The sequence below is a fragment of the Heterodontus francisci genome, chromosome 8 (genome assembly GCF_036365525.1).
Source record: "Heterodontus francisci isolate sHetFra1 chromosome 8, sHetFra1.hap1, whole genome shotgun sequence".
Lineage (NCBI taxonomy): Eukaryota > Metazoa > Chordata > Chondrichthyes > Heterodontiformes > Heterodontidae > Heterodontus > Heterodontus francisci.
The window spans coordinates 89,709,306-89,736,276 of NC_090378.1; the positions used below are offsets into that span (position 1 = coordinate 89,709,306).

The window sequence follows — 26,971 nt, forward strand, 5'->3', positions numbered from 1 at the left end:
TTTACAAAAGCAATTTCAAACCATTAAAATTCTTAAGAAGTGCAGTATTTATTTGGACCAATTGATTTCTCCTTCTGTTACTGATGGACATAAAAAGCAAAACAAATGGAATAACTCTGCAGGTCTTGTAACTTGAAAGTGCTCAAAAAGTGTATGAAGGTGAACAGAATCTGTTGATGCACAGAGTAATTGCAGAATTGACTGCATCGTAATCAGAGTGCAAAAGTTGGGAATTTGATGCAAGTGGAATTCAGTGCAGAAGTGGAGCAGGTGCTGCTTTTTGCCTCCAATACTTGTAATGGTTCATGTAAGCTAGAGGCAGTAAGTTTTAAAATTTGTGTCCAGCGTTTTGGCGCTTAGTGCAGTATAGTATGTAGAAAAAGGAAGAAAAACACTTAAAACAAACTAAAAAGTAGATATAAATAACATAAACTAAGAAATGGCAGAGCGGCTGTGGATTTGTATGTGTGAGTTTGTCAACAGTGAAACCATATAGAGTAACACATCAGCAGTAGATGGGCTGGATTTAATGGGCCCCTGGTGACGGGCTAAGAGGCAGGGGGTCCATAGAATTGCGACAAGAGGTAGAAGAGCGGAGGGTCTGTTGCCTTCTCATCATGTGCAATTAAGTAGGGGGCAGGAAAGGCTAAAGTCCTTTCCGCCCAGAGGGCAATTGAGGCCCATTAGTGGCTAATTATTAGCCCCTTCCCACCACTACTGGAATTAAGCCAGTGACAGGGGGGTGGGGCGTGGGGGTTGGGGGGAGGTCACCCAGTGAAATGAGGTGACCTCCTTGCAGGCTTCAGGAGCGGGGATGCCTTCTTCGTGGGAAAGCTGTGGCCCACAGAGGACTCCTACCAGCAAACACCCCACCTCCTGTAACAATCCAACCTTGCACTCATCGCCCACCCTCCTCGCGCCCATTGCCAAGGCTTGCCGGACTGGCCCCAGTGACTCCACCTCACTTACCTTCTCTGCAAGCCTCCAGCACTGGATCTACTCCCGGGCCTCCTATAGTACTGGCAGTGGCCACTGCTCCCGGTGGTAGAGCTGATAGCCTTCTGATTGGTAGGCAGCTCTTGGAGGCGGGATCCCTGTCTTTCAAGGGAAGGGGATCCCCGGCGCTGGGGACATAAGTGCCTGAGTGCTGTTGAATCATGCCAGTGTTGGGGGCGGGGCACTCTGAAAAGCCATGGTGTGGTTCCCCTCACCTTTTCCGCTGGGCACAGTCCCTCCGGCATGATTGAATCCAGACTGATGTCCATCTCGAATCTCTCCAACTGAATCATTGAGCTGCAGTGTGAGTTGGAGACACTCAGACGAAGAAAGAAGGAATGGGGGTGGGGAGGGGGTTGGTGGCAGTATCTGAACAGTTTGGCCAGATTTTGATCACACCTTGCAGAGACGTGCAGGTTCAGGATGAGGTTAGAGTGACCAATAATGTACAGTGTAAGGGGAACCCGATAAGATAGAGAACGAGGATCCGCAGAAGCTGATCCTATTCAACAGGTACAATGACTGAAGGACAGCTAGAATGCAGACCATGGTACCTTGAGGTAGGAAGCTGTCCAAAGTAGGGAGGCGGAGAGAAAACGTAATGTGATATTGTAGGGGAGTTACAAATTAACATCGATAGCATCCTTTGTAAGCAGCATCGAAAGTCTCATATGATATGCTGCCTACCTGGAGACAGGGTGAGGGACATCTCAAATTGGCTTGAAAAGATATTGGAGAGGGAGAGGGAAGGTCCAGTCATTATGGTCTATGTTAGGTTGTAAAATGCCTAATCGATAGATGAGATGCTCTTCCTCGAGCTTATGTTGATCTTCATTAGAACACTGCAGTAAACCGAGCATAGAGAGGTGATTGTATGAGGCTGTCATCTTTTGATGAGGCACTTTACAGGCTCCGGACTTAACAATGAGTTCAACAATTTCAGATTGTAATCTCTACCTGCATTTGGTTTCCTTTTTCTTTGTATGTTTCAGTCTTTCTCTTGTTTTTCTCTTGTCTTTGTTTTCAGCTGGCAGCTGTTCATAATTCTGACATTCATACTTACTCTAGACCAGGGTTGTCCAACCTTTTTGCGTGGAGGGCCACATTACAATTTTTGTCTTACATAGGGGCCGGGGAGACAATTTCATAAAGATAAAGGCATGAAAAATTTATCTTACTATTAAAACAACAACAAATATGCATTTTTGTGAAGAAGCTTTAAGTGAGAAGATTAATTTATTGGCTTGCTTTCTTGTCACTTGGATACCTGGCATTTTTATGCTTGAGCAAGTAGTCAATGTTTGCCTGCACACATCTTGTAGCCATGCGGGGTATTCCAGATACATGTACACCTGTCAGTAGTGATCTTGATCGTGCTCTTCCCCTCCTCTCTCTCTCTCTCCGTCTTTCTCTCTCTCTGTCTCCCTGTGTACCCCTTCTCTGTGTTCCCCCCTCTCTGTTTCCCCCTCTCTATGTTGTTCCCCCTCTTTGTGTCATCCTAGCTCTCTCTGTCCCCCCACTTCTACCCCTCTTTCTCTATCCCTCCCTCTCTCTCTTTCCTCCTCTCTCTCTGCCCCCGTCTCTCTCTCTGCCCCTCTCTCTCTTTCGCTACCTGCTGTCTCTCTCTCTCTCTCTCTGACAGTTGCAGGGAGCGAAAGCACTCAGCACAGCAGCTTAAGAGTATAACTGGAAACAGCATCTGTGTTTGTGGTTGGCCAGTTTTAAAAAAAAAAGTCACGCTCAGTTTAACAGCTGTATTGACAGGTGCTGACATCGGGAACAGCAGCTTCTGAACTTTGGACAGATTCGGATTTTTACAGCGGCCTTTTAAAAAAATGACAGAAAACCCCAAACCTGTCTGCAGTTGGGAAACCTCTGCTACTGCTCTCATGCAGCACCTGTCAGCTGTGAAACTGACAGCGATGCTTTAAAAAGCTGGTCTGAAAGAAGACCGATGAAAAATTTCTCATCTCTGAAATACATCCGCAGGCCGGATAGAAACCTTTGGCAGGCCGGATCCTGGCCCACGGGCCATATGTTGGACAACCCTGCTCTAGACACATCGTTTGTTTCTTTACTTGTCACATTCCCACTCTCCCTTGACCCTGCACCACCAACTCTTTTGTCATTAATCACTATCTTCCATCCTATCACAGTCCTTCTCTTTTGTTCTTTTTCCAACCCTCCCACCCCATTTCACTTGCTGAAAACCTATTTCATTTCTAACTTTTCCCAGTTCTGATGAAATATCATCGACCTGAAATGTTAACTCTGTTTCTCTATCCACAGATGCTGCCTGACCTGCTGACTATTTCCAGCATTTTCTGTCTTTATTTCAGATTTACAGTATCTGCAGTATTTTGCTGTTCTTTTTACCAGAATGATACCTGAACTCCAACTTCGAGGAGAGATTACACAAACTAGGGTTATATTTCCTGGAAATTAGAAGGTTATGGGGTGATTTGATTAAAGTTTTACACAACATTAAGGGGAACAGATAGGGTAGGTCGATAGAGAGAAACCATTTCTGGTGGTTGAGGAGTCTACAACGAGAGGACATAGTATAAAAATTAGAGCCAGACCTCTCAGGAGTGAAATTAAGAAACATTTCGACACACAAAGGGTCGTAGAAGTTTGGTGTTTTCTTCTGAAAATGGCATTTGATGCTAGATCAATTGCAAATTTTAAATCTGAGATTGTAAGATTTTTGTTATACAAAGCTATTAAGTGATATTGGCCAAAGGCGGGTACATGGGGTTAGGCCACAGATCAGCCATGATCACATTGAATAGTGCAACAGGCTCAAGGGACTAAATGGCCTACTCCTGTTCCTATGCACCTTCCTATGTTCTTATGGGTTGTAATGTGTCAAAAATGATGTCTTGTCACTTCCCTCTCCATTTACACCAATGGTCCAGCCACTGTCATCCTGAAGTGGATCCTGAGATCGGCAATCTGAATGACCCCCCTGTTTCATAGCAAAGTACATGGCATCCAAATTGCAGTTTAACGATACAGGCCAGGATTTTACATTGGGTGGATGGGAACTGGCCACCGACTGAAAAGTCGTTGGCTAACCCACTTCCGCCTTGCCTGCTGATCCGACCGGTATTTTGCGGGTCCCCAGGCTTCAATTGGTGTGAGGCGGGACTTCCACCTGCTTGAGGGAGGAAATCCTGCCTCAGTGAGCTGCTGGCCAATCAGCGGACTGACAGCTCTTAGTCCCAGCAGCGCCACCAGGAGCAGCGACCACTGCTGTTACTGCAACCCAGCCAACCACAGAGGAGGACATGGAGCCGGGAGTCCGAGTAAGTTTTGATTGCCTCGCCGGGGGTAATCAGTCGGGCCCCGGCAAGGCAAGGGTGGTCGTTTGGGGGGAAGGGGAGCATGTTGGGTCTTGGGGATGATTGGGGTAGCGGGGTGGCCCTCCATCGGGCACCCTGTGCCAGATAAGCAGAGGCCCCCTGCCCCCCCAAGATGATCGGAAGCCGCATGCTTTTACCAGGTGGCTTTTCCCAGCTCCAGGACGCAGGCTTGCCACCCATAAAATCCATGTGGAGGCGAGTGAAAGCCCTTAAGTGGCCATTAAGTGGCCTCGATTAGCCTGGGACGGGTAGGCCATTTTTCGCACCCCCACCCTATGTAAAGGGGTGCGGAGGCGGGAGCGGGTCGGGAAAACCTCCCAGAGCCTCCCGCTCCTTTTTAGGCCTCTCCCCAGCCACCATCCGGGTTGTTGGGGTGGCGTAAAATTCCGGCCACAATTTCTAATTAATGGTGAATGGCCCTTTTCTGTTTTTTTCTGTCTTCTGTTCTCTCTCCCTTTTTGTAAATCTGGAGCTCATTTTATTTCATCTCACTTTGTTTCCAAATTTTCTCCACTTTCTGTAACTCTTTTCTGCTGTATCTCCCCTCTCTTCTGCACATTTCCTATTGTGGCTGGCTTTATTTTATGTTAGTTTAAAACTTTTACATTTCTATGAATTGAACATGTACCTGGTAAGAAGTGCTGAATCATGTCAGTGGGGAAGGGAGATCAGGACTGGCTTAGGAAGGTATTCAGGTGCTATAAGAGAAACCGGGGACTGAAGTGGGAGAGAGTGGAAGGGCTCAGCTCAGGGTGCATTGTATGTAAGTGGGTGGGCTGGTGGGTGGGCAGCTTGGTCTAATATATGGAGAGAGTGACAGAGTCTGGAATTCTGTTCTCTACAGTACTGATATGTTTGCAAACCACTGCAAAACATGAGGGACAGAGAAATTGGGTCATTGGCTGGGTTAGAAGCTAAAACCTAGATCTTGGAGGGATGGATAGTGTGGGCAAGGAATGGGCCCAGAGGTTGTGATGCCAGGGTAGGGCCCTGACTTAAAGCTGGAGCAGCAGAGAGCACAGGAAGGTTTTGTGCTGGAGCAATCACAGTCCAGTGGGTGGAACCTGAGGTTTGTGGCTGGAGTGGGGAGGTACTGAGGCCAAGAATCAAGAGTGCAGAAAGGCACAGTGTAAAGAACCAAAGCTGCTGGGAAAGGAAGAGTTTTGTGATGTTCTTTTCTTTGGGCCTCTCTCCACATTTCTTATTCCCAACCTTAGACCATTTGCCAATCTGTTCCCATTCTATTATCTATATTTGACATCCCTATTCATCCGAAGCTTCTCTTCTCTCCTGTCTCCAGCCCCTTTTTGCATTTACTGCCCTGCCCATGCATAGTGTCATTGTGCTACATTTGAAATCTATGGAGAACGTTTCCTTTGTGTGGTGTCTATAAAATGATCATAACCATGGTCTTTTTAAACAGGTTTACAATTTTATTATGCACTTTGCACAGAAGAAATCTTTACCCCCACGACCCTTAGGAGATAACAATGACTCCTATTATAGCAACAACCAAGTACAACGATCTGAATGAATCTAATGAATCATATGATATCCATTTATTATTAGGACTATTCTATGAAGTGGTTTTGCATAATCTTTTTCAAAACCATGTGTTCATTGTCCCCATTATTTGAAGAAAATTCTAGATTTCCCGACTATAGTTTTCTCTCCAATTTATTAAAACTTTACCAAAGTATTTTTCAGAATATGTACAAAATTAATTGACAGTTGGTTTCATTTTATAGTTTGCTTTAGATTAATGAAGAAAGAGAACTCATACCAGAGCATTTTATAGGAGGAGCCCATCCATCTGCTGTACATCTAGATTGCTGTCTGTTCCTGGAATTTTCACAATAGTAAGTTACTAAGTCCATCAGCCTGAATGACCACAATTGTGGGTAGAAATATGCAGAAATGCTTGGTCGGTGACATGTGATTGCTGAGGGAAATAAGTTAACACTATCAAACTGCATATACAACATTATTAATATTATTGCACACTGACAAAGGTTCATAACTGAATAGTCCTCTAAATAATTCTAATTTATGCATGAAATTATAAATGAAAACTTAAGATTATGTTCAAATTTTCTTTAGAAATGCTGCAAAATTCAATGCAATTAGAGTACATGGAAAAATAGAACCAAAATGACCCATTTAACTTGCTGCACTATTTTTGTTAGCCAGGCAAGTTCTGTTTTTTTTCCTCTGAGAACTATTTACTTTTAAACATTTCGCTTGACTTTACATCCATTAATTTTTGGTGCAATATGTTCCACATTCTGAATTTTTTTTTTACCTTTGTCAGGAAAACAGCATATGTCAAAGGGGAAATATTAACTCCATTGGTTGTAACCTTACATTAGCCTTTTAATGGAAAGGCCTTACAAGTAACTTTTTAAAAAACTGGCAGGCAAGATGGCCACTGCAATTTACATTTGAAACACCAAAAGATCAACTGGAGATGTCAAGTCCCATCCAGCCTAGCCAGAACAATGGGCTGCTCTCAGTGATTAAATTACCTAGAATGGCCTTATCAACACGCTTGTCAAAGCCATCTACACCCATTGACTTTGAAAGAGCCAACCCCCTCCAAGTGTGACTGGACATCTTGAGGCATGTAGTGCCTTGAATCTCAGAGAAGATTCCAGAAAAACCTCATTAAAAAAACAAAGGGGCTTGATAAAGTAATGTGACTGCCTGCACAACTCCGGAGAAACTGTAAGCTTTGTCGCATAGAAATGCAGAGAGCAGTAACTGAAAAGCCATCAACAAAGCAGGTATCTCTCTTCCAACCCCCCCAACCCCCACCCCCAGCAAGTATCAAGAGAAGATCCTGCTGTGACTGGGAACCCCCTTGAGCCTGCAGACTGCCACAGCCAGCAATCAGGGGATGAGAATTAACCCTTTTCTGCCTTCAGGAGCCCTGAGCAAAGCAAGCCAACCACCACACATGTGGCCCAGCGAGAACTTCAGGAATACAATTTCAGCTGAGAACTATTGAACTTACAAACTGTATTTAAGTTCCATGTATTCTGAACTTTAATCCAACCATCAAATCTGTTTTCCCTCTGTAATCTATTTGTGTGTGTGTGGCTCTCGCGTGAATGTGTGTGTGAATGTGTAGTGTATTTTTAGTATTTTTAATGGGGTTAGAGTGTTAAGAGTAATAAATTAACATTTTTCTTGGTTAAACTGAAGAAAATCTATCTGATTAGTTCTTTTTCAGTCACATCAGAGGAACAGGAGCAAGCGCTCACTGAGGTGGTAAGTTCAACCACTGTTAAAAAAGGATAAACCCTGTTGTGGTCAAACGAGAGAAGGAGCAAAAGAGGAACCCGAGACCCCCTCCTCACCTAGCCACAACAGAAATTCGGGGGCTATTATCTGAGATCGTAACCCAAAGACAAATGAAAAATTGCAAGTGGGAAACCAAATTGATCCCTATCAAAAAAAAAACTTCACTACAGGTTTTCTTGCAGTTTTGCTAGAGTACTAACATCTGAGAACAATATCTTCCCAAGCCAGGCTGAAATAACTTGGGATAGGTCAAAGGCCCTAGATATTGAAGAGTTGAGGAATGTAGCTGGGCAGTTTGGGATCACTTTCCATACAAAAGTTAAGAAATCCGAAATCCTAAGACTTGTGACCAACCATTTTTCACTTGAACCTGGGGATTCAGAAACAGGGTTGGAGTCAGAGTCAGACAGGGTAATGTTAGCTAAAATATAATTAGAACAGAGGAAACTTGAATTGGGAGACAGGGAAAGAGAGAGAGGAGAGGGAAAAAGAGCGAATTTTCCAGAAGGAAAAGGAGGAGAGAGAGCTAAGACGGTTTAAATTAACCAGGGGACGACAGGGTAACCCCAGTGAAAGCATGGCCAATGTGGAAGCTTCCGCTGGCTTAGGACCATGTGCTGAGCTCCAAAAATTCTCCCAGCTGATTCTGAACTTCAATGAAGGAGATGTGGAAGCATTATATGTCACGTTTGAAATGATTGCAAGACAGCTGAAATGGCCAGCCAAGAGCTGGACCCTGTTGTTACAAAGCGAGCTAACAGGAAAAGCCCATGAGGTTTATTCACTGTTGCCAGATGAAAGTTCATCAGATTATGAATTGATGAAAAATTCTATCCTCGGGGCATATGAGCTAGTACCAGAAGCATACAACCAGAAATTCCAAACCCACTGGAAGCAGCCTCATCAAACTTACTCAAATTCGAAAGAAGTAAGCAGCTGACTTTTGACCAGTAGCTAAGGGCCCTTAAAGTACAACCCACATATGAAAACCTCAGAGAGGTGATTCTTCTTGAATTTAAAAACTCCCTTCCCCTCTCTATTAAAACCCATGTAGAGGAACAAAAGGTTCAAAGAACCAGGCAGGCCATGGTGCTAGCTGATGAATTTACTCTCTTACATCAATCCTCACCCCAGGGAAAACCTCCCGCAAACCCAAAAAGAATAAAAGTTGGGAGGGTGAAAGGAGTCCAAACAACCCTGGGTGAGAGAGGAAAGCTGGACACAAAAGGGCACCTCCTCAAGCCATAAAAGATGGTGCTGAGAGCAGGAGTGAGACCTGTGTGTTTCCACTGTAACAAGGCAGGTCACCTCCAAGCTGACTGCTGGAAATTATGGGGAAAACCTGCAGGATTAAGCAGGACACACCAGACAAGTGCAGGAAATGGGGCCCTGATGCAAAACACAGCAGAGCAGACTGTGGCTTTAACTGTAGCAATAAGGTCCAGTAAACTTACTGCTGTGCGTGTGGGAAAATGTACTAAAATGCCGGAAGGTTTCAGGATTTTGTATCCCAAGGGAAAGTCACCCCGTACCCCTCGAGTGGGGCAAGCAAGCCCAAAATCATATTCAGGGATACATGGGCCACCCAATCCCTTCTGCTGGGAAAAGGCCTGACCTTTTCCCTAGACAGTGCAGTGAATGCCAGGGTGTCAGTGAATGGTATCGGAGGGCAATATATGCCCATACCTTTATATCGGGTGCACCTGGAGTGTGACCTAGTTTCAGGACTGGTAATGGTGGGGATTGTCCCTAGCTTACCTGTGGACGGGGTCAGCCTGCTCTTGGGTAACGATCTGGCGGGAGCAAAGGTGGTAGCTTCCCCAGTGATTTTAGAGAGACCGAAAGAGGTTAGAGAGACCGAATAGTTGCAGGAAAAGGTCCGTAGCATTTTCCCTGATTGTGTGGTAACTCAGTCCATGGCCAAACCACCTCCCTCAGAGGAGACTGAACTGGCACTGCAGACAGATGACCCTGCTGTCTGGTTGTCTGAAAGCGTCTTTGGGGAGTTAGAAGACTCAAAGGATGGATTAGACAGGTCTTTCCTAGTTGAGGCTCAAAAAACCAACCCAATACTAAAGAATTTAACACAGACTGCCCAAACCGCAAGTGAAGCAGAGGGAGTCCCTGAGTGCTTCTATTAAAAGAATGGGGTTCTGATGAGGAAATGGAGACCTGTTTTCAGATCTGCAGGTGAAGAGTGGACAGTGGTTCACCAGATAGTGATGCCCCTGAGGTACCATAAAGAAATATTACGAATGGCTCACGAGCTTCCCATGGCTGGACATGTTGGGGTTTGAAAAACTCAAACAAAAACAAGAAATGCTGGATTCACTCAGCAGGAGTTCCGAAGAAGGGTCACTGACCCGAAACGTTAACTCTGCTTCTCTTTCCACAGATGCTGCCAGACCTGCTGAGTGAATCCAGCATTTCTTGTTTTTGTTTCAGATTTCCAGCATCCGCAGTATTTTGCTTTTATTTGAAAAACTCAAGCCCGCATAAGACAGCATTTTGCCTGGCCAAAACTCTACAAAGATGTTTTGGAGTTCTGTAAAACTTGCCACATGTGCTAGGTTATGGAGAAGCCCCAACCTGCAATAAAACCTGCAGCCCTAATTCCCATACCAGCTTTTGGGGAACCTTTTAACAGTGCTGCTGGACTGTGTGTGAACCCTACTGAAACAAAAGGAGGCTACCAGTACCTCCTCACCATCATAGATGTCATTATCCGATTCCCAGAGGCCCTTCCCCTAAGAACTATCTCTGCAAAGGTAGTGGTGGAAGGGCTAACCCAATTCTTTACTCGATATGGGTTACCGGCCAAGATCCAGACAGATCAGGGCACTAATTTCACGTCTGAGATCTTTTAAAAAGTCATGGGCAATCTGGACAGAACCCAGCTAAAGTCCTCAGCCTGTCACTCACAGTCACAAGGGGCTTTGGAACAGTACCACTAGACCCTAAATACAATGACCAGGGCATATTGCTACGAGTACCCCTATAACTGGGCCAAAGGGCTGGGATTTCTCCTGTTTGCGACTAGGGACTGGCCCAATGAGTCCACAGGCTTTAGTCCCTTTGAATTCGTTTATGAACACGAGGTGAGAGGTCCTCTTAAACTAATCAAGGAGAAGTTTTTGGGACACAGGGTTGAGTCTCCCATGCTAGACCTCATTTCCATGTTCCGAGATCGGCTACGAGAGCCTGTGCAGTGGCTCAGGAGCACTTAAAGACCTCCCAGGCAGCTATGAAAAGGCAAGCAGACAAACATGCCAAAACCAGAACATTTTGGCTTGGAATCCATGTATTAGTATTGCTCCCGATTCAGGGTGACCCCCTGAAAGCCCAGTTTAGTGGTCCATACTGCATGGCAAAAAGAATTAGCCAGGTAAATTATTTGATAGACACCCCAAACCGAAGTAAAAAACAAAGGCTGGACCGCATTAACATGTTAAAACAGTGTTACAGTTGGGAAGGGAACAGACAAGCACAGGCTTGTCAGAGAGTCAGGGAGGAAGGGGACAAACAGGACAATGGAGACGAGCTAGACAAAGGTCTGGGGTACCCCCAAATTGAAGCCCCTCTCGCCCGGTTAGCCAACACCAAAGTGTTAAATAACATAGACATCACGCTGTCCTATTTAAAGGCGGAACAAAGAGAAGCCCTGGCAAGGCTGCTCACCACCTATAAAGAAGTCTGCAAGGATACCCCAGGGTGCATGACCTTAACCCTACATGATGTGGAGTTGGGAGAGACCCCTCCCATTAAACAGAATCCCAAGCGCATGAATCCCCAGAAACTGACCCAATTTCAGGAGGAAATACAGTACATGCTAGCAAACAACCTGATTGAACCCAGCCAGAGCAACTGGAGTTCCCTAGTGGTGCTAGTGCCCAAGCCCGATGACTCTACCCGGCTCTGCATTGATTACAGGAAGGTCAATGCAGTGACCAGAGCTGATTCCTCTCCCATTCCCAACCTGGAAGACTGTATTGATAGGGTAGGGAATGCCACCTACATAAGAAAAATAGATTTACTAAAGGGAAATTGGCAGGCTCCCTTAACACCCCGAGTCAAGGAGATATCAGCTTTTGTCACCCCAGATGGCCTATTCCAGTACCAAGTGATGCTCTTTGGTTTAAAGAATGCCCCAGCCATCTTCCAAAGGTTGATGAACCAGGTAGTAGCTGGCTTACCGAACTGTGTAGTATATCTCGATGATTTTCTGGTATACAGTGAGATCTGGGGGACCACTTAACCCAATTAGATGCCCTCTTCCAACAGTTACAGTCAGCTAACCTAGTAGTAAACCTGGCAAAAATTGAGTTTGCTAAAGGCCAATTGACCTACCTCGGGCATATTGTAGGTCAGGGGCGATTTCTGCCCAGGGCAGCAAAAGTACAAGCACTGGTGGATTTTCCCATCCCCACATCAAAAATGGAAATCATGCATTTTCTGGGAATGTGCGGGTTATTTTTCCAAATTTCAGCACTATAGCTGCCCCACTAGCCAACTTACTGCAGAAAAGGGACATGGTAGTGTGGTCAGAGAGGTGCCAAAATTCATTCAAGAGGTTAAAGGCCATATTGACGAACGAACTGATTCTAGCAGCTGTCAGTTTTAATAAACCCTTTAAAGTGGCATGTGCTGCGAGTGACCTAGGAGTAGGTGCTGTCCTGCTTCAAGATGATGAGGCAGGCACTGAGAGGAACTTCTCCAAAAAGGTAAACCAACACCAAAAGAGATATTCCACCATGAAAAAGGAGATGCTGGGAATGTTGCTAGATCTCCACCACTTGAACATCTATGTACAAAATAATATAGAGAGACAGTGGTCTATAACCCCCTAACTTTTGTGGAGAAATTCAAAAATCAAAATGCCAGGCTCTTTCGATGGAGCCTGCTCTTACAACCTTACCATTTAAAAATTGTCCACATTGCAGGGAAATCACTGATGCCTTGTCCAGGGTCTAACCCACCAAATAACTATCCCAGACAAACTTCAAGGGAAAAAACGAGCAATTAAATCAGCATTGCTGTTGCAGAGAAAAACTAGCTGCAACAATTCTAAGATTAATGGATGAATTTGAGAGTGAATGAAAAATGAATGTGTATTTTTCTTTTTTTTCCTTTTCCACTCCTTTAATGAAATGCTCGCATCGTCACATTTCATTCTGCATGATATGGAGATGTCATGAAAACCCTATATGCCAGAGAAGAAATATTAATTTCATCGTTTGGAACCTTACATAAGACTTTTAATGGAAAAGACTTACAAGCAATTTTTTGAAAATTGTTTGCCAAGATGGCCACTGCAATTTACATTTGAAATAGCCAAAGATCAAACTAAAGATGGCAAGTCCCATCCAGCAGAGCCAGAACAATAGGGTGTTCTCACTGATTAAATTACCTATAATGATTTTATCAAGATGGTTGTCAAAGCCATCTACACCCATTGACTTTGAAAGAACCAACCCCTTCCAAGTGTGACTGGACATTTGAGGCATGTTTTTGTTTTATTCATTCATGGGATGTAGTTGTCACTGGCTATGCCAGCATTTATTGCCCATCCCTAATTGCCCTTGAGAAGGTGGTGGTGAGCTGCCTTCTTGAACCGCTGCAGTCCATTTGGGGTAGGTAGACCCACAGTGCTGTTAGGAAGGATTTTGACCCAGCGACAGTGAAGGAACGGCGATATAGTTCCAAGTCAGGATGTTGTGTGACTTGGAGGGGAACTTGCAGGTGGTGGTGTTCCCATGTATTTGCTGCCCTTGTCCTTCTAGTTGGTAGAGGTCGTGGGTTTGGAAGGTGCTGTCTAAGGAGCCTTGGTGCATTGCAGCAGTCCATCTTGTAGATGGCACACACTGTTGCCACCGAGCGTCGGTGGTGGAGGGAGTGAATGTTTGTAGATGGGATGCCAATCAAGTGGGCTGCTTTGTCCTGGATGGTGTTGAGCTTCTTGAGTGTTGTTGGAGCTGCACCCATCCAGACCAGTGGGGAGTATTCCATCACACTCCTGACTTGTGCCTTGCAGATAGTGGACAGGCTTTGGGGAGTCACGAGGTGAGTTACTCGCCTCAAGATTCCTAGCCTTGACCTGCTCTTGTAGCCATGGTATTTATATGGCTACTCCAATTCAGTTTCTGGTCAATGGTAGCCCCTAGGATGTTGATAGTGGGGGAGTCAGCGATGGTAATGCCGTTGAATGTTAAGGGGAGATGGTTAGATTCTCTCTTGTTGGAGATGGTCATTGCCTGGTACTTGTGTGGCGCAAACGTTACTTGCCACTTATCAGCCCAAGCCTGGATATTGTCCAGGTCTTGCTGCATTTCTATCCGGACTGCTTCAGTATCTGAGAAGTCACAAATGGTGCTGAACATTGTGCAATCATCCGCGAACATCCCCACTTCGGACCTTATGATTGAAGGAAGGTGATTGATGAAGCAGCTGAAGATGGTTGGGCCGAGGACACTACTCTGAGGAACTCCTGCAGAGATGTCCTGGAGCTGAGATGATTGACCTCCAACAACCACAACCATCTTCCTTTGCGCTAGGTATGACTCCAGCCAGCGGAGGGTTTTCCCCCTGATTCCTATTGACCTCAGTTTTGCTAGGGCTCCTTGATGCTATACTCAGTCAAATGCTGCCTTGATGTCAAGGGCAGTCACTCTCACCTCACCTCTTGAGTTCAGCTCTTTTGTCCATGTTTGAACCAAGGCTGTGACGAGGTCAGGAGCTGAGTGGCTCTGGCGGAACCCAAACTGAGCAGGTTATTGCTAAGCAAGTGCCGCCTGATAGCACTGTTGATGACACCTTCCATCACTTTACTGATGATTGAGAGTAGGCTGATGGGGCGGTAAATGGCTGGGTTGGACTTGTTCTGTTTTTTGTGTGCAGGACATACCTGGGCAATTTTCCACATTGCAGGGTAGATGCCAGTGTTGTAGCTGTACTGGAACAGCTTGGCTAGGGGCATGGCAAGTTCTGGAGCACAGGTCTTCAGTACTATTGCCGAAATATTGTCAGGGCCCATAGCTTTTGCAGTATCCAGTGCCTTCAGTTGTTTCTTGATATCACGCGGAGTGAATCGAATTGGCTGAAGTCTGGCATCTGTGATGCTGGGGACTTCAGGAGGAGGCCGAGATGGATCATCAACTCGGCACTTCTGGCTGAAGATTGTTGCAAATGCTTCAGCTTTATCTTTTGCACTGATGTGCTGGGTTCCCCCATCATTGAGGATGGGGATATTTGTGGAGCCACCTCCTCCAGTTAGTTGTTTAATTGTCCACCACCATTCATGTCTGGATGTGATAGGACTGCAGAGCTTAGATCTGTTCCGTTGGTTATGGGATCGCTTAGCTCTGTCTATCGCATGCTGCTTACGCAGTTTGGCATGCAAGTAGTCCTGGGTTGTAGCTTCACCAGGTTGACATCTCATTTTGAGGTATGCCTGGTGCTGCTCCTGGCATGCCCTGCTGCACTCTTCATTGAACCAGGGTTGGTCTCCTGGCTTGATGGTGATGATAGAGTGGGGGATATGCCAGGCCATGAGGTTACAGATTGTGGTTGAGTACGATTCTGCTGCTGATCATGGCCCACAGCGCCTCATGGATGCCCAGTTTTGCATTGCTAGATCTGTTCGAAATCTATCCCATTTAGCACAGTGATAGTGCCACACAACACGATGGACGGTATCCTCAATGTGAAGGCGGGACTTTGTCTCCACAAGGACTGTGCGGTGGTCACTCCAACCAATACTGTCATTGACAGAAGCATCTGCGGCAGGCAGATTGGTGAGGACAAGGTCAAATATGTTTTTCCCTCGTGTTGGTTCCCCCACCACCTGCCGCAGACCCAGTCCAGCAGCTATGTCCTTTAGGACTCGGCCAGCTCGGTCAGTAGTGGTGCTACCGAGCCACTCTTGGTGATGGACATTGAAGTCCCCCACCCAGAGTACGTTTTGTGCCCTTGCCACACTCAGTGCTTCTTCCAAGTGATGTTCAACATGGAGGAGTACTGAGTCATCAGCTGAGGGAGGGCGGTAGGTGGTAATCAATAGGAGGTTACCTTGCCCATGTTTGACCTGATGCCATGAGACTTCATGGGGTCCGGAGTCGATGTTGAGGACTCCCAGGGCAACTCCCTCCCTACTGTATACCACTGTCCCACCACCTCTGGTGGGTCTGTCCTGCCGGTGGGACAGGACGTACCCGGGGATGGTGATGGCAGTGTCTGGGACAGTGTCTGTAAGGTATGATTCCTTGAGTATGACTACGTCAGGCTGTTGCTTGACTCGTCTGTGGGACAGCTCTCCCAACTTTGGCACAAGCCCCCAGATGTTCGTAAGGAGGACTTTGCAGAGTCAACAGAGCTGGGTTTGCCGTTGTCGTTTCCGGTGCCTCGGTTGATGCCGGGTGGTCCGTCCGGTTTCACTCCTTTTTGTAGACTTTGTAGCAGTTAGATACAACTGAGTGGCTTGCTAGGCCATTTCAGAGGGCATGTAAGAGTTAACCACATTGCTGTGGGTCTGGAGTCACATGTAGGCCAGACCAGGTAAGGACAACAGATTTCCTTCCCTAAAGGACATTAGTGAACCAGATGGGTTTTTAACAACAATCGACAATGGTTTCATGGCCATCATTAGACTTGCTTTTTAATTCCAGATTTATCAATTAAATTCAAATTCCACCTTCTGCTGTGGTGGGATTCGAACCCATGTCCCCAGAGAAATACCCTGGGTCTCTGGATTACTCGTCCAGTGATAATACCACTACGCCATCACCTACCCCCTTGAATCTCAGAGAAGTTTTCAGAAAAACCTCATTAAAAAAACAAAGGGATTTCAAATTTTTTTCAATTGCAAAACAAGTAAACTGAATTTTGAAAGTTGAACATAGCTTCCTTTGAGAAAAATTGGGCACACAGGCATAATTTAGTCTCCATTTTCAAGGCGTACATTATGTCCTTATTTTTATGACACCTTCATAAAACTTATAACAGCATTGTTGGCTGGAGCATCTGAGTTTCTGAGAATGTTTTTCAGGAGTGGCGAGGCAGGAATGAGCGGCTGAGGGGGGAAACGGTGAGGCGGGGAGCAAGCGGCTGAGGAAGGAAGTGGCGAGGCGGGCCTGAAGCGAGCGGCCGGGGCAGGGGGGTGCAGGAAGCAGAGAGGCTGCGAGCGATCGCTGAGGGGGGGAAGCAACGAGGCCGGGAGTGAGCAGCCGAAGTGGGATACTGTTTGTGGAGAGGGAGCGTAATGGAGACGGTGATTGCAGCAATTGAGGAGTGAGGCAATGCTCGGACGTCATTATGTCAGATGTCATTACATGGTGATGTTGAAGTATGCATGCATGCACACATTCATACTGGCACGATGGCAAATGCTCAGACAGACTGATGACGTCAGTGATCACTCTGCGCATGCTTTGCATTATCAGGTTGAATAGACTAGCTCTATATTCTCTGGTGTTTAAAAGAATAATAGGTGATCTCATTGAAACATAACATTTTTAAAGGGCTTTACAGAGTAGATGCTGGGAGGATGTTTCCCCTGACTGTTGAGCTTAGAACTATGGATCACAGTCTGAGAAAAAGTTGTCGGCCATTTAGGGCTGAGAAGAAAAGAGATTTCTTCACTCAATTGGTTGTGAATCATTGGAATTCTCTACCCAAGGGAGCTGTGGATGCTCAGTCATTGAGTATATTCAAGACAGAGATCGATAGACTTTTGGATACTGAGGGAATCAAGGGATACTGCAGGGAGGTAGAATTGAGGAAGATCAGCCATGATCTTATTGAATGGCAGAGAAGGCATGAAGAACTGAATGACCAACTCTTGCTCCTATTTCTTATGTTATGGGGCCATTCAAAGCCAATGTGCAAAGTCCATGCTACAAAATGTGAGGAGATGCTGTATCGTGATTAAAATGGGCATTTCAGAGTCAATGGCATCTCCTTCAGCATTTTCCACTAAACAATATGATTTGACTAGCTATGCAATATAGCATTTATCATATAAGAAAAGAAAGAAGATATTTATTTTTTATCATGAATCTCATGAAAAATGAAAGTAAATAGCACACATTGCTTTTTTATGCAACATGTTTCATGGAACATTGAAGGGCACAGTTATCTGTTATGATTTCTACCTATTGCTAACAGATTAGAAAATAAAAATCAATTACCTACACAGCTCGGATTTGGGGTCCACCCAAGTGCTTGACACTGTACTTTACTTGATCTTAAAGGTTTGTAATTTGTATCACAAGTGTATTCCACTTCATCTTTGTGGCCATAAATCCACTTGGTCGTTAGGAATTTACCATGTTCTAATGGCGTAATTGTACATGTTATTGCTGAAAAAAAACCACAATGATATGTTTTAGTACAGTGGTTGGTAGTAATAACTGCACAGTTGCTACCTTCAAATTATCTACATGAAAAAGGATCCAAATCTTCTGAAAGGTGGTAAAGATGTTGACATCTTAATTCCTGAGCCCTTGAGAAGAATGAGTAAAATAATTGATTTAAATGACCCTGAATATTTAATTTAACAATACCAATAGTCCTAAGATATTCTCAGTTTTTTTTGTAGCACCTATGGGGAATTTTCACTTTGTATAAAATGGATGATAGTGAATCAGCAACCCATTTTACATCTCTCATTTTTATTAAGTATTAACATGAGAATAATTACCCTTAATAACCACAATTAAATCAATAAAGTAGCTGCATGAACAATTTGTTACAGGCTAAAGAAAGTCTAGGGACTTGACAGGCATCTTGCTCCTTCCAATGGTTATTTTGTTCTCAGTTGCTCTGGTTTACCAATGATCACCATATATTTATATTTTACTTAAAAGGAAACTTTTATAAATAAGATAGTTGTAATCTTTTAAATTGGATTACATTACATTGGAAGTGATGTACCAGGAGTCAGGACACTTGCATAGAGAACTCACAGCACAGATGAAGACTTGATTTGCACACATAGACCATGTGCCACTAAGTCTTCCATGAAGTGAAGTATTCAGACACCAAATTCAGTTTCACTGATTTTACTCGCATCAGAATAATGGCACAACTTTGACAGGGCAGGATTTGGCCTGCCTCATGTCTGTGCCCCTAATCCTGGCAGATTTCCTCGGGTCCAGCTCTTTAAAATGATTGTGCTGGCTCAGGGCAAGACTCCCACCTGCACTGGGACCCTAGCAGAGGGAAATTTTGGCAAGAAACCTTGAATGTCAGCCATAGTGCAATAGGACATGCTATCTGAAAAGCAGGCCAATTTTTTAAATGAAGAAAAATCCTTAAAGTTCACATGCATAGGAAATTGAATTAGTCACCATGCAATCATTTCAACTCCCTTCAGGTCATTTCAAATTTCAATCTCCCTTCTGCATGCCACAGCAATGTACACCAAGAATGCATGGTGTTTGCTTGTGGTGTCCAGTATTGCTACGATATAAATGACAGAAAATTATATGAACAAGTTGGTAGTGGATTCCATCCGAATTTAGTGCATGTAGTTTGTTGAATGCCTGCAGGTCTATAATTGCGACTGCACTTATAATTTAGTTTTTGAAAATATTTGAAAACTCTCTCTGCTCAGCATTTGCCCAATTGGTTATAATTGGTTTCTTACATTCCAATTCTGAAAGGGAAAATTACTGAAACCATTTTGATCTAGTTTTCAAATTTATTACAATTTTAAAAAAAATTGTGATAAAAGTAATCTAGAGGGAAATAGCCCCCCTCCCCCACCCATATTTGAAGGGCAATAGATGGTTCCTTCTCACTCTAGAGATTCACCTGAATGAGAGAAGGATAGAAACCTTGGCCAACACCAGCAACTCATAAAGGAACATAACAGTGTCAACAGTGAAGGCAAGATTGGCATCAAGTTTAAGTTCATTTCTTAGTTTAAATTACACCACAGAACTAGTAATGGCAGGGTGATGGGTAGAGTCAGGTTAACAGAAAGATAGATTCAAAATCATATCCAGGTGGAGTTTAAGAATAAAGTTTTCTTCTAGCTTTTGGTACAGTCAGACTATGGGCCAGGTCAGAGCCAAAAGGAATATGCAGTCCAAAAAACTCTCTCGACTAATAAAATAATTGAAACAAATAACTAATGGAATAAAATAATCTGCTTACGTGAGCAAGTTGGTAGTGGATTCCATCCGAATTTAGTGCATGTGGTTTCTTGAATGCTTGCAGGTTTATAATTGCGATTGCACTTATAGTTTAGTTTTTGAAAATATTTGAAAACTTTTTCTCTGCTCAGCACTTGCCCATTGGTGATTTTTGGTTTCTTACATTCCAATTCTGAAAGAGAAAATCACTGAAACCATTTTGATCTAGTTTTCAAACTTTATTACAATTTTTTTTTAAATTGCGATAAAAATAATCTAAGCTATATACCAAAAGATGAAACCAGTCTGTCTTAGTGCTGAATATATTAATTTTACCCTCATAACAGTCACTGCAATAAACAAATCATAGCAATTTTGAGATGATTTTTGACATTAAATGTGTAATATAGGGGCTATTTTTAAAAATGTTATGCTGATCAGTTTACCAAAAAAGAAACACAAAGGAGTAAAAATGAGTTATGTCCCATTTTTTAGGTGCAACCAATGCTACACAAACAGCACACATGTCCCATGAACAAGGCTTCCCCCAAAATTAGGCCATGTGGCTCATTGTGATTTGAATGAGCTGCCGACATTTGTTGTGACTCCAGAGTCAATGCATCCATTGTAAGGATTTCAATTTGGTATGGTAAGTCCCAGTGCGTGTGGTGGAAGGTCATTTTGGCAGGGAGAGAATGACCAAGGCTGGAAGAAGCCCTTAGAAGTGCTGAAGAGCTGCGCAAATCTCTCCTGCCTATGGCTGCACAGGGATAGGCTCCTGCATAGGCTGCCATGACCACTGGAAAACTCTGAATGGAGTATGCCCAGAGCTTGCTAATCAACACTGACCTAATTAGTGCAACAGCCTTGAAACATTAAACTCCTCATTTACATATGTAAGGCATCCAAATGCCTGTTTTAGGCGGGTGTCATGGGTGCATGGACAGCCACCGATAGTAATATGGCGACGTAAATCGGTTGCAGGACAGTACTCACCGAAATTGACCCTTATTGTGCTTGTTTACAGCTGTAAAATGGGTGCAATAAAGTCAATTTCTACTCCAAATAGTTTTACTACCAAATACTAAACTTGGTACTAGTTGATTTGGATAATGAAATACAACTACTGTAAAAGTGCTCCTGTATAAAACCTATTATATCCCTGCAGACTTAAGTATGTTAGATTGGCAATGCATTGCCAACAAGGCCCCTGTCCATTCCTCACCCTTGCCACAAAAGCCTGGAGCCAATTGAACTTGGATGAAATTAATGAAACATGAGAAATGTACTATAAACATCCCAACGGCTCTTGAGTGCAACTGCATTCTGAAAAAAGATCATTGTTAGGAATTTGATAAGATTCTTTGGTAAAAAATAAATTGAGGCAATTGCATTTTTAGCTGCCATACACAGAATGGTGGCATTGGATGAAACATTTCTCACATTGTCTGGAATGATCAATATTCAGGACTCAGTGAGGTCTTCTGCTGGGTTGGAATCTCCTTGCATAATGTTCTTCAAAGCAATTAAGATAATTTATCTTATCTCCTCTCTAGAAAAAAATCAGTTCATACTCATTCTCAAAGATAAGCTACATCAGTTATGTCAAGCAAAGGACTGCTGCAAAATGACACAGATAGAACATTCTGTGCAATGCTAAATTCACTCTTATTTGATCTAAATTCTAAAGCTGGTAAACAATCTTACTAACTGCTGATTGGGTTATTCTATTTAGAATAATTGATTAAATTATCAAAATTTGTTGCTGCACAAGGGGAAAAAATAAGCTAAATATTGCATGGATTACAGCTCCTCAGCTGTTCTGTGAGTAAAGGTATTGCATTGTGTGGTGCTGATTCACATAGAGATCAATGCTTCTCGATTTGATGTCTGGTCTATACTGAATTAGGTGTTCTCAGACAGGGAGGCAATGGGGCACCATAATTGATTGTAACATCCAGGCTAGAGAGAGTGAAAAAAACAATAAAGGATCTTAACCTTTACTGCCATCCAGTAACTCACTGCTAAGTGTGTCATGCTGGTGAGCAAAGAATCAAACCTAGCTGTGATGTCCCCTGAGATTAAATAGCCAACTAATGTTTACTATCTAGGATTGCGAATGAAATTTAATTTGGGGAGTCATGCTCAAAGGGTTAATGAGTCAGAAAGCCAATGTTGCACTGTTATACTCTTGTCTTTGATCTAAGCTTTCTTCTGGAACGATGTTAGCTGGAAACTTTCCTTATGAAGAATGGCATTTATATGAGAAACTGAGGGTCTAAAAGCTTTGAAGATTCCACCCCCAAGTCCTGAAATGCAATCAAAAGAATTTCAAATGAAAAATGTTCAGTAAAACTTTATGTGCATATATGGATATTACCTTTGCATTTCGGAACTGGATCACTCCATGTTTTGTTTGCTAAGCAATAAATTTCTTTAGCACCTTGAATTTCCAGTTCTGGAGAATTGCACTCAAATTGCAGGACAGAACCAAAAGGAAAATCTTGGTCAAGATCAAACATCCCTGACACAATGATCTTTCCATTTTCAGGTTCGTTCACTGAGGCACAGGTCTTTACTATAAAACAAATTGTATATTGCAGTTATTTGAACATTGCACATACAATACTGTATACCAATATATGTACCGTTTGCCATTTTCATCTGCAATGTTAGAATGCCAGCTTATTTCCAATGAATCTTATCTGATTTAGCAGTAAACCAACAGAAGAGCTGGGCTGGATTTTGTTCCCAGCCCAACATCAGGTTCCGTGATGTTGAGGGGAGATCGGCTGCAGGATTGCTGGGCCTGATCTTCCCGGGGGTGGGGAAGCACTGTGGCAGCACCTTCACCGCTCTGCAGCGGGACCATGCTATAAATATTGAAATTAAATGTTTGCATACATTTTAATGGAATTCAACGCGATCCTACCAGCCATTTCGAATCTTCAGTTCAATGTGCAGCACTCACGTGCCTTCACGTTGCCACCCTTGAAAAGCTGGCACCACTGAGGCAAGAGTCCTTGGTGCCTGCAAAGGTTGGTAGATTATACGCTGCTCTTATTCATTTTTGCAGAAAACTCAAATATTTGCATGAAATTTAAGTTGCCAGAAATGAGGGTGTGGGATTTAGAACTCTGCATCCATTAAACATGTGTCAGCAAGGTGGGGTGGAAGTGGTGAACTCTGCATGTTTTGCACAGGGGAGGGGAGTAGGAGCAAACTCTGCATGTTTAGAACTGTCTGCAGGGCTGGCAGCCTTTTAAAAATGGCGTAAGCTCCTGCTCCTGTCTCAGGTGATGCCATTCACGGTGTTGCCGAGGCCACCCCAGCCATGTGATTGGGCAGGTGGGGGGCAGCCACTGTGAATATGTTAATGAGTCGCTGGACGCTAGATCACGTGGCCCATGCGTGCCGGCCGCCATTTTTTTTGCCCGCCGCCACTCCTGGCGGTGGGACAAATTTACACTTTTGCCACCTGGGGGGTAACCTGGGGGAGTGCTTCACCTGCTTGTTATAGAATCTGAAATGAAAATCATGCAGGTGGAGCCACTCTGCAACATTATCGTTCACCTGATTGATGCTATCTGGCATTTGAGTAATAGAATTTTGATGTAGATTCTCTGGAGGAACAGAGAGTCCACGGAGCCCAGCAAGAGTGTATATGTCTTGGTATAGCTGAGGATGTAACCTGCATGTTTTGTATTTTGAGGATGGAAGTAAGAGGATCAACAAAAAGAGTGCTGATGAAATTCAACCTTGAGGGTTCGGTAGAAGAGGGAGGGCTATAGAGGAAGAGAAGAGTAATGTTTCGGGGGTGCAAGAAAATGGTCTAATTAGATAGGGAATGAGTAAGCTGAGCTTGGGTTTGAGCAGTAGCCAAAGTTCCCTGTCTCTGGACATGAGATGAGGTGGCAACCAGGGAAATTGATGGAAGTGAGACTGGAGGGTCATAGGAGTTTTTTGTATGATGAAACAGATGGCTTTGGTTATGCTGGTATTAAACTGGAGGACGGTATGGCTTATCCAAATTTAGGGAGGCAGTTGCAAAAATTAGTGATGGTCATGGGGCAGGTGGATGAGAGGTGAGCTGAGTGTTAATGCTGTACACATGAAAGCTGACCCCCAGTGGTGTCATTCATGAGTAGCATGTAAATGGCAAAGAGGAGGGGACCAACAATGTGGTGATGTGAGTACAGAAGAGTCCATTATTTCAGAAAATGTAATGTTGATAATGCAACAGGTAAGTATCGAACAAAGATAGAGCAGTGCTATGGAGGTAGACTTTAGAAGAAAGACAAGCTAGAACCTAGTGAGCCACAATCACAGTCAAACAGCCATAGTTTCAGTGCTGTGGCTGATTAAGGACAGGGACAGGGACAGTGAAGAGCATAATTACAATGCAATAATCATTCGGGACTTTAGAAAAAAAAAGATGTTAGTAGGACAGAGTGGACGAGTTGAGAAGTTTTTATGAGAAGATAATGGCCATATTTTTGAAAGATATAAGGACCGAGCTGAAGGATTGGGACATATTGAGCAGGGTTTCAAATCGTGGGTTGGAGCCCTGACATCACAATGCTTTCTGACCCCGCATCGATGCAGAAACCTGCACGCATCACAATTTCTAATCAGCAACAGCTTAATTGGCCTGGAGTCATGTTCGGAACCAGGAAGGAGGCGGGATTGAGGCAGAAGCAGGCCTCATTTAAAGTGTGTATGGCAGCCATTGTTGAAGCTGTCATTTGTCCAAAAAATGGAAGCAAAACCTGAGCACAGTGGGGTGGACAGGGAGGCCCAGTGTTCCAGGGCAGCCCTCCATCTTGCTGAAGACTGGAGGCGGTGACTGCATGCAGGAGCATCTTTTCATATGAACATATGAATTAGGAGCAGGAGTAGGCCACTCTGCCCCTCGAGCCTGCTCCTCCATTCAACAAGATCATGGCTGATCTGTTTGTAACCTCAATTCCACATTCACCCCCTTGCTTATCAAGAATCTATCTACCTCTGCCTTAAAATATTCAAAGACTCTTCTTCCACCACCTTTTGAGGAAGAGTTCCAAAGACTCACGGCTCTCTGAGAGAAACAATTCTCCTAATTTCTACCTTATTTTTAAACAGTGATGCCTATTTCTAGATTCTCCCACAAGAGGATACATCCTTTCCACATTCACCCTGTCAAGACCCCTCAGAATCTTATATGTTTCAATCAAGTCATCACTTACTCTTCTAAACTCCAGCGGATGCAAGCCTAACCTGTCCACCCTTTCCTCATCAGACAACCCGCCCTTCCAGCAGTACCAGAAAGTCTGCAAAACTCACCAAGAGGGCATGGCTGGAGGTTGCACATGCGGCGTGGTGAGGAGGAACTGGGTACAGTGCCGGAAACCTGCAATGACCTTCAATGACATGCTTAGATCTGGCAAGGTGAGTGCCAAGAGAGACCCAGAAATAGTGGAGGGGGGGAGCCATTGTTCTTCATCTTGCTAGCCAAAAGAATGTTTGAATGCTCAGGAGACAAAGAGGGCATGCCTGGATGGTGAGCTGTCCCAGCTTTTGACGCTGACGCAATTTGAGGAGCAGACCCTTGATGTGTCTAGCTATAGGGACGCTGGGGACGGAGAACGGGGAGTCTGCCACAGACAGGGACAAAAGATCTCAACATCTCCATGTTCAGGGATGCAGGGCAATGCTCCCTGTACCATAAGCTGTCAATGCATAATCTGCCATCTTATTATTTTAACCAGCAGAAGCATTTGTTAACTGGAGGAATATAGGAACATAGGAGCAGGTGTATGCTAGTCAGCTCATCGAGCCTGCTCTGCCATTCAATTAGATCATGGCTGATCATCTACCACAAGGCTGCTTTCCCGCGCTATCCCCATATCCCTTGATGTCGTTAGTATCCAGATATCGATCGATTTCTGTCTTGAACATGCTCAATGATTGAGCTTCCACAGCTCTCTGAGGTAGAGAATTCCAAAGATTCACCACCCTTCGATTGAAGAAATTTCTCCTCATCTCAGTCTCAAATGGCCTACCCCTTATTCTGAGACTATATCCCCTGGTTCTAGACTCACCAGCCGGGGGAAATATCCCATTTACATCCACCTGTCATGCCTTGTAAGAATTTTGTAAGTTTCAATGAGATTACCTCTCATTCTTTGAAACTTGTGAGAATACAGTCCCTGTTTCTTAAATCTCTCCTCATAAGACAATCTCGTCATCCCAGGGACTTGTCTGATGAACTTCTGTTGCGCTCACTCTATGGCAAGTAAGGAGACCAAAACTGTACACAATACGCCAGGCCCAGTCTCACCAAGGTTCCAAACAACTGTAGCAAGACATTTTTAATCCTGTACTCAAATCCCCTTGAAGGCCAACATGTGTGGAGGTGACTAGATGTGTAGATGAGAGTAAAGCAGTTGATGTAGTCTACATGGACTTCAGTAAGGCTTTTGATAAGGTCCGGATGGGAGATTGGTTAAGGAGGTAAGAGCCCATGGGATCCAGGGCAATTTGGCAAATTGGATCCAAAATTGGCTTCGTGGCAGGAGACAGAGGGTGATGATCGAGGGTTGCTTCTGCAAGTGGAAGCCTGTGACCAGTGGTGTGCCGCAGAGATCGGTGCTGGAATCCTTGCCGTTTGTAGTGTACATTAATGATTTAGACATGAATATAGGAGGTATGATCAGTAAGTTCGTGGATGACATGAAAATTGGTGGTGTCGTAAATAGTGAGGAGGAAAGCCTTAGATTACAGGACAAAAGAGATGGGCTGGTAAAATGGGCGGAGCAGTGGCAAATGGAATTTAATCCTGAGAAGTGTGAGGTGATGCATTTTGGGAGGACTAATAAGGCAAGGGAATGTACAATGGATGGTAGGATCCTAGGAAGTACAGAAGGGCAGAGGGCCCTTGGTGTACTTGTCCATAGATCACTGGAGGCAGCAGCACAGGTAGATAAGGTGGTTAGGAAGGCGTGTGGGATACTTGCTTTATTAGCCGAGGCATAGAATATAAGAGCAGGGAGGTTATGATGGAGCTGTATAAAATGCTAGTTAGGCCGCAGCTGGAGTACTCAGTACAGTTCTGGACACCACACTAAAGGAAGGATGTGATTGCACTGGAGAGGGTGCAGAGGAGATTCACCAGGATGTTGCCTGGGCTGGAGTGTT

The 26,971-nt window shown here is 44.3% G+C and overlaps 1 protein-coding gene across 2 annotated transcripts in view; it reads right to left on the reverse strand.

The window, feature by feature from the left end:
- The window catches only part of LOC137373011 (complement factor H-like), a 621,771-nt gene that overhangs the window by 527,591 nt on the left and 67,209 nt on the right, over nucleotides 1-26,971 (reverse strand). For both annotated transcript variants that reach the window (XM_068037709.1, XM_068037708.1), the window contains exons 5-8: nucleotides 22,176-22,373; nucleotides 19,818-19,988; nucleotides 17,846-18,016; nucleotides 6,145-6,303 (exon numbers count right to left, since the gene is read on the reverse strand). In XM_068037709.1, coding sequence (XP_067893810.1) covers nucleotides 6,145-6,303; nucleotides 17,846-18,016; nucleotides 19,818-19,988; nucleotides 22,176-22,373 — 699 coding nt within the window. The remainder of the gene's footprint in view (nucleotides 1-6,144; nucleotides 6,304-17,845; nucleotides 18,017-19,817; nucleotides 19,989-22,175; nucleotides 22,374-26,971) is intronic.